The sequence below is a fragment of the Aspergillus nomiae genome, assembly GCF_001204775.2.
Source record: "Aspergillus nomiae NRRL 13137 chromosome Unknown contig00703, whole genome shotgun sequence".
Classification (NCBI taxonomy): Eukaryota; Fungi; Ascomycota; class Eurotiomycetes; order Eurotiales; family Aspergillaceae; genus Aspergillus; species Aspergillus nomiae.
Window position 1 is genome coordinate 1 of NW_015378758.1, and position 8177 is coordinate 8177.

The window sequence follows — 8177 nt, forward strand, 5'->3', positions numbered from 1 at the left end:
TATAGGAGTGTACTCGGTCACCTTACCGGATGATTGCTAAACAAGGGTCATTATAGATGCGCCAGGAACTGCTTCAATTGCCCCATATGCACTGCTCCACTCGCGGTTACAACATTGGAGAATGTCACCGGAGGTGGAAGTCAACAGGGGCCGTGGGTACTATCATGCGGCTATTGCATGTGGACAACTCTAGACATCGGCGTCAAGTTCGATAAGCCACCAACATCCGCACGCAGTTGTCCAAGATGACGGATTCTTCCCGGGGAAGACAGATGTCCAAGACCTTCAGTGACCTCAAGTCCCCACTATCCACGTATTCTTCGATTGACGATCACTTTCCATCGCCTAGCGAGATGAGAGGGGATGAGACCAACCCTGCCAACGAGCAACCCTCAGGGCCATTGAATCCAGAGGCGCGATTCCAGGCACTGAAGGGTTTCTACAAGAGTCAGATAGCATCAACCTCCTCATCACCTAATGACCCCCTGGCTGATTTCGGAGCGGGATTCTCTTCCCCGGGGGCCCTGAATCGCATCATGTCCCTCTACACCTCATCATCCCGTCTCGGCAATCTCTATGGCGGTACCAACAAAAAACCGAAATCCAAACCGCCAGTCATGCGAGAAGCTCTCACAACCAGCGAAGGACTAAGGGTGCCGGCGCCCGACGCAGAAAACGCACTAATCCGACGCATGGCCTCCGACGACTGCGGATGGGACGGAATGGCTTCCATCGAACAGCGTACATTCCAATCCCCCGACGCACGGTTCGTAGAAGACCTCCTCCCGCTGCCGGTGCTACTTCGCACGAAACGGTCGAAACGTTGCAAGTCGTGCAAGCATATCCTTGTCAAACCCGAGTTCAAACCGCAATCGACTCGGTTCCGCATCCGTCTCATCGCCCTCAGCTACATCCCCTTGCCAACCCTCAAACCCCTAGTCCCCAGCCCCTTTGCGGGACTTCCGTCCGTCCCACCCGCCGCGGCGCCAAACCTGGACGCCCTGTCACCGCTGAAAACCGTGCAGCTCCTGCTCACCCTAAAGAATCACATGTTTGACCCGGTGCGGGTGACACTCGCCACGCCGTCGGTGACACCCGGGCGCGTGGCCTCAAAAGTCACCATCCTGTGTCCGCAATTCGACATCGGCGCTAACAGCGACGTGTGGGACGAGGCCCTGCAGGGTTCGACCGCTCCGGGTGATGCGCGCGCTCCCGATCCGGCACCCTAGGCTCCACCGAGAAAGTCGCAGAGGCCGGGAAAGTGTGGGACAAGGGACGTAACTGGACCACCGTCGTCCTGGAGGTCGTACCCGGGACATTACCCGGCGGCAGTGCCACAGGACGTAACCGCATGAAACAGCATGATGATGACAACGACGACGATGATAACGATGACTCCGATGTCGACTCCGACGGCAATGCCAATGCCCTGGATTGGAGCGGACAAACTAAGGACCCTAATCAACAGCTTCAGCCGGACGAAGATATCCTGGAGATCCCTGTCTTTGTGCGCATGGAATGGGACTCCGAGAACCAAATCGACCAGGAGCAGTCGGTTGGTAAGGGACAAAATTCAGACACGGTCAAGAGGGAATTGGCGTATTGGATGGTGTTGGGGGTAGGGCGGATTAGTCCGGAGATGGGATTTTAGAATATTGGTGGTTCTTATACTGCTTGATAGATGTCTTTTCTTTTAATTACATACATACCCTTATTGTTCGGATATTCTGGATGAAACTCGAGCCTTTGGTGTCCTGAACCTCATTCAATATATAAATGTATACCTATATGTATATCCCTACGGAAATACAGATCCAGCAGAAGACGTGTAGGGAATACGAACTAAATGCTACTAAAACAATAAGCTTAATCGGGACAAGAGAAATTGGCCACGTGCGCAGAACCCAAATGAACATCTACATGAACTACGGGGAAGGAGCCGGAAGAATAAAATCTGGGGAATATGCGCGGAAAAGAAGAAAAAAAAAAGGGAAAAGGAAATAAGAAATATTTTTTGTTTTTCAACCACGCCGAACAACAGGAAAAGCCCGGACCAAAAGATCATGAATGATATTATCACATCACATCACATCCTCTTTTTCATTAGGGAACCCTAAACCCGAAGGACCAGATCAAGAAGCTACCCACCACCGCACAGCGCACGCTGACGCAATGCACAACAAGATATTGCCGTTCCTCCTCGTCCCAAGTGTTTCCTTTTTTTTTCTTGTCTACTTCAAGAAAGAGAAAAAAAGACGTAAGCCCGCGTTCTTGTTCTCGAAAATCCCAGACTTATTTTTCTCTCATTGGCCTAATCACAGGAAAAATATAGAAGACTTTAAAAGGACATAAGGGAGAAAAATTGGCATCTAGAAGTCAGAGGCGCTGCTCTGGGGGAACTCGAAGACGACGTTGCGGCCGGTCAAACGGCGGTAGACCTCGCCGTAGGCATCGAGACGGTGGTCAACACCACCACGCTCCTTCTCATCCAGGATGACCTTGAGGGTCTTGCTGCCGTCCTCCTTGGTGCGGATGCGCTTGCCGACGATCTCAACGGGGTAGACCAGGTCGCCGAGGATGGCGTCGTGGACAGCAGTCAGAGTGCGGGAACGGGGACGCTTCTGCTTCTGGGTGGTGCGGGAGTTGACAGAGCGCTTGGGCTTGGGCAGGATGCGGCGCTGAGCAACGAAGAGGACGTGGCGGTCGGAGAACTTCTTCTCGAGCTCACGGGTCAGGCTATTTCGGGAAGTGTTAGTCTCGGAAGATATCTCAATCTAGAAGAACCAGGTTCTGGATGTGTGTTCGTACCGCTGCTGGATCTTGTGGAAGCCCTGGAGGAGAGGGACAGGGACGAAGATGATGACAGCCTTCTTGCCGTGGCCGACCTCAACCTGTAATGATACAAATCGTCAGATCAACTTTTGCGGGATAAGATTATTCAATTGCGCATCTGTGATTTTTGCAGGTGCAGGCCATTTTCGTGTAGAATCAGAAATTGTTTCTCTGGTCGCCCCCTCTTTCATTCCAGCCCAGTGATGGACACACAATCATCCTCCATCTGGATTGCACCGCCAGCTGACGCACCAAGCACACATGGCTTGATTCCACCATAGGTCCCTTCCCATCCCAACAAATATCTCTCCTTCCCACAAACGACCAGAGACAAATTCTGACGCTGCAACGTGCGGTGCCAAATAGATCGGGCAGATCTTACCTCACGGGCAGAGACGAACTGCAGAGGACGAAGGGTGGCCTTCAGGTCCTGTGTGTTGCTCTCCAAGTCGAAGAGAGCGCCGGCGATCGCGTTCTCCAGCTCGGAGGGGTTCTGCCTCGAGGGCGAGTTGAGGGCGATCTTGTTGATAGCAGCCATTTTTGCAGACGAGCGACGGATAGCGGGCTGTGCTGCTGGTGCTGCCTTTCCTTGTCGCGGGTTGTTGGGGGTCGTGGGAATAAATTCGAGGATTGAAACAGAGGTCCGTCCAGCATCCAATTCTGCTCCGGTTGGTGTGGGATCGGAGGCTCGGCGCCTCGCTTAGCGACGCGGCGCTTGTCCATCCTAGGTTAGCGCATTGCCCTCCTAGGGAAAGCCCGGTCCCGTGACCGCTCTGCCCTCGATATCAGGAACATCAAAAGAACGCTTATCTCCTATCAGTTATTATCGTCTATGATATTACTAGAACATAGGCTCCATAGAGAACTATCCTCTACTTGGTACAGATGCTCAATGGCATCCCACCCCATCTGTGATAGCAGGAGGTAACTGAAAAAATGGTTAAAGAAAATAACCCTTCACACGGTGAGAATACCGAATTCCTACCAGTACAACATCCGGGGAAACCTATACATAATGATAAAGACAAAGACCTCTCGCTGAGTGTCAGAGAATCTGGGGGGGTTTAAAAAAAACAGAAACAGAACAGAAATGAAAAGGCATCAAGATCCGGGATGAAGCACAAACATAAACGAAAACACAGGTTGACGCCGGGATATGAGAAACTACAATGATGACACGCCATGCCTTCAAACCGCCCTTGGTGCGGCACTGTCCCAAACATCCTAGGTAGTTACTCTGTAATCAAACCTAGTCACGAGATTGCTGCATGGAAGAACAAACATTACGGACTGTAGAGCAGACACACAGCCTGAATTAACAAGCACAACCTTCTTTGGCAGTGGCAGTAGACCGGTCTCCCAGGTTGACTCGCGAGTCCTCCGCGGGACGGCCAGCTCCCAAAGTAGTCTGGCCCGTACCGGCGCCAGCTCCGCGTCCACTCTTCAAACTGCTCTCTGGAATAGCATTGGCAATGGCAGTGAAGACCTCCACAACGTTCACACCCGTCTTAGCGCTAGTCTCGAAGAACAGTAGGCCTTCTTCGTCCGCATATGAACTAGCCTCCCGTGTCGAGACCTTCCGGGCATCTCCGGGAGTGGTATATTGCTCCTCCTGAGGTTCACCAGCCGCGTCATCTTCGTCAGCAGTAGCAGCAGGGGGTTGCTGTTCGCCATCCACCTGTGACTCCCCAGAAGCTTCGTTCCCGTCGTTGGTCAAGTCCAGCTTATTGCCGACGAGGGCGATCACAATCCCAGGGCTGGCTTGCCGCTGTAGTTCGGCGACCCAGTGTTTGGCTTTTGTAAGGGAAGATGGTTTGGTAACATCGTAGACTACCAGCGCCGCCTGAGCGTTACGGTAGTACATGGGGGCAAGCGAGGCGAATCGCTCCTGACCGGCTGTATCCCAGATTTCGAACTTGATCGTCCGGGTCGGGAGGGAGCATTTCTGAGTCAAGAAGGCAGCTGGAGGCACGTTAGCACCGGGAAGAGGTTGCATCCAATGCCGCTCAAAGTTCGACAACTTTGGGTCTCCTACCTCCAATAGTCGGCTCTTTGTTTTCTTGAAAGTCATTGTTGACAAATCGCAGAACTAGCGATGACTATTCACGGCCATCCATTCATCCATTTGTCAGTCTTCCAGGTTACCCGTGTACAACGGCAAGAGGCGAAGGGAATCAACCGAGGCCGTACCTTTCCAACCGCCGCCTCGCCCAAAAGTACCAGCTTCACGCTACTACTCGGCTTCGGAGTATTTGTGCTAGTTGACTCAGACATGGCAGCAGAGCCCAACGGATGGGTGGCTATACACGATTAGGTTGATTTGCAGGGACGGGACGCCAGCACGGGCGGGAATTATCAATCTCGTTGATGATTTCAGCTCGCCAGGGGCGGGTAAGGTCGACAAGAACTTAGAGAGCGGTAAGTAATCAGGGTAGCCTGAAGGAAACGTCAGCCCCGGGGACACGAGAGAGAGCCTAAGTTGGAGACCTGAGCAAGGGTTGCGAAGAGGGAAAAAAAAAATAGACAAATAGAAATCCAGGATCACCAACGTATTGCACCAATACCAGGAGAAAATAGCGGTGGACACAAGTGCACAGTCGCAAGGTACTAGGAAAGATCGATACCCAGTGAGGCGGAGGGAAATAAACGGTCGTCACTTTAGATGATGGAGAGGTCGCCCCAATCCGGTCTAGCGGGTCACCTCCAGCACGGTGGCAGTCACGGGATGTTTCCGTCCTGACGGATTTCGAATCTACTCACTGGCATTCTGTACTTCCAGCGGGTAACCCCGGACGGCAAATATTATTTCCTCCCCCTCCAATCCTTCATTGAAACCACAATACATGATCTGTGTCGCCCTCTTCTCTCCCTGTTTTTATTTTCTCATTCACCCCATGGTTCCAACTCATCAACTTGATTGTACAGAATCCATGCCCAGTTCAATGGATGGTGAGACATATCAACTTCCAACTGGCGAAACAGTACCCAACTCTCAATCTCCTATGATTGGTAGGAGATGAACCTGGTCAACGCTAGTCTGGCTACTGTCTTTGAGGCATGCTGTCAACAATGACAACATATCATGCAGGCTAGGCATGACGTGCCAGTGTCCACCAACGAGGGTGATCGCCAGGGAGTTGGGAACCATTTCCAATGACGCCCAGCCCACTGGCGCGGACAACGTTGCACAGCATGATTTGTGCAGATCCCCGGGCCGTAGACTGTAGCTGCCCAAAATACAAACCACAATAATCATAAGAATAATAATACTCATACTAATTGATTAGCACATTCAACGGGGGCTCGAACACCCTTGATGTTTGCACCAGTACCCACCAAGATAATGCGCTGCTTACAAGAATTTCAGCAAATCAGACGGCTGATACTCAGTGTGCCGCCGCAGCCAGGCCCCCGGGGGATAATCAACCCACAGCCGTGTCATGGCCTGTGACTCGTTCACAATAGAATTGAGGCTTGTACCAAACGTCATCAGGTGTTCGATGAGTGAAGAAAGGAAAGTAAACAACGAGCAGAAGGTTGGAGAAGGCACGCCTGTTTCCATTCTTAAGATGTGCTTGTAATATGATACACATGCACTCAGGACACATACACAAAAGTCCCAGTGACACTTGAACGAATAGAGAAATCAGCAAGAAAACGAAGAGAAAAACGGAATGTTTGACCGCGAGGTCGCAAGCTCTAATGTTGGTATCAACCCATGTATCCCAAAAAACCATCCTGTCTATGTCAAACGCCGAACAAATCCAAAACCCGAAGATAATAGCGAGGTAAAAAAAAAACAAAAAAGAACGCAAAAAGCACTTTTGATGAACAGATCGTGGACCTGCGCTGGTTCATGTCGATGGTGAAATTAAAGTTGTAAAGTAAAAGGATCGAGGTCGAAGGTCAAAATGGCAGCAGCATGAGTCGGAAAGTGGTAGCGAATGTGACCCTGAAGAGGCGTATTAAAAAGGTTATAGACCCGAAACCAAAAAGGCGGATAACGAAGCGAATAGAGTAATGAAACATAGTGTTACAGAAACTATGACATCCCGTTAGCCCTGAAACCGACAAGCAGTTGAGATTTGGGGGGAAATTCCACTTACAATGAAGATCGACTTCATCGACACGTGAACTCCGCAGACCATGGCGCCAATAGAACCACAAACTTTTCGCTCGAAACAATAACATCATGGATGTGCTTAACCAATGCCTCTATGGCATTTAGCTGGACTGATCGGACTCGTCTGTTTGGACGCCGGTAGTATCGTATCCTCCTCGTCCCATGGTCACAGCTCGAATATCACGAATTTTCATAAAACTCTTTGAAACGATAGTCAGACGTTGCGTTCTCACTGCGATCGAATTTGGGACCAAGGTATGGGAGAATATTTGTGGGAAGGAGTACTCACTCAAAGGATTAAATAATGGCAAGGCGTGCCTTGTGGCCCGTAATCTCCAATAAATAGAGCAATAAAAAGCCGGTGGTAAATATTGATGTGCGGGTCTGATTATTGATCGATTATAGCGTCAAGCGAGGTACTCAAAAAATCCCAGACAAAAGGCAGGCGGTATTAATGCAGACAACAGATGATGCAGCTGCAGTTGAGATCGGAAAGGTGATCCTTTTAAGAATGCTCAATCCTCTGGCGCTGGGCAAAAATAGGCAGGGCAATGCAGCACAGACAGCGCCGACAAGTAAGTAGTAGATCTGTAAGGCAGGAATGTGACGCCGCTAAGATGACCAAGTAAATGGACTGGAAGAATGAGGAAGAGTGGAGCCCCAATCAGAGTCGATAGGTCGAATTTTATTTTTCTATTCTTTTCCTTTTCCTTTTTTTTCTTTTCCCGCTCGAGCGCTTGCGACGTTGTTTATTGTGAATTGTCCTGGTATCTTTTCGAATCGATGACAAACTGGCGCGTAGCAGGGACGTGCTGGATAAATATTGAATCAAGCAATCTGATCAAACCCCGACCCAAGGAGTCAAAATAGATAAGACTATGCAGCCAGCAAGGAGGTCGTCCTAGCGATTAAAGAGTGCCACGGAAGTAGAGCTCCGTCTAGTTCGGCGATAACCAAAGATCGGACGAGGGATAGGATAGGGCGTTCGTTGGTAACGTCACAAAAGATGAGAGGACGTAAGACGAAGAGGACAGGGGCGAAAGTACGAAGAGAGGGAGGAGGGAGGAGGACAGGGAGAGAGTTCCTTATATAATTAAGGAATGATGGAGTGAAGCGAAAACTTGAAGGGGGGTTTCCGTTATATGTAGTACTCTCCCGCAATGGCCTCAATTTCTCCATCAGTTATTATTATTTTTTTTCCCTTTTCAAAAAAAGAAACGAA

At 50.3% G+C, this 8177-nt stretch overlaps 3 protein-coding genes across 3 annotated transcripts; 1 reads left to right on the forward strand and 2 right to left on the reverse strand.

Moving 5' to 3' along the window:
* Window positions 1-245: 245 nt before the first annotated feature.
* On the forward strand, window positions 246-1651 carry ANOM_011554 (putative dynactin Arp1 p62 subunit RO2; the record flags this gene model as incomplete). The annotated part of the gene is made up of 2 exons (XM_015556810.1): window positions 246-1182; window positions 1230-1651. The coding sequence occupies 2 exons, from the start codon at window positions 246-248 to the stop codon at window positions 1649-1651; spliced, it is 1359 nt and encodes a 452-aa protein (XP_015401011.1).
* Window positions 1652-2268: 617 nt separating this feature from the next.
* Window positions 2269-3456, reverse strand: ANOM_011555 (40S ribosomal protein eS7). The gene is made up of 3 exons (XM_015556811.1): window positions 3215-3456; window positions 2809-2891; window positions 2269-2736 (listed from the first exon to the last, which is right to left on the reverse strand). Exons 1-3 carry the CDS (start codon window positions 3368-3370, stop codon window positions 2370-2372), a joined length of 606 nt encoding a protein of 201 aa, XP_015401010.1. The 5' UTR covers window positions 3371-3456; the 3' UTR covers window positions 2269-2369.
* A 193-nt stretch (window positions 3457-3649) lies between these two features.
* ANOM_011556 (Rab family GTPase) lies at window positions 3650-5431 on the reverse strand (the record flags this gene model as incomplete). The annotated part of the gene is made up of 4 exons (XM_015556812.1): window positions 3650-4794; window positions 4868-4931; window positions 5023-5268; window positions 5382-5431. Coding segments are annotated over 3 exons (810 nt in total), but the record flags the coding sequence as incomplete, so codon positions are not given.
* Window positions 5432-8177: the final 2746 nt, after the last annotated feature.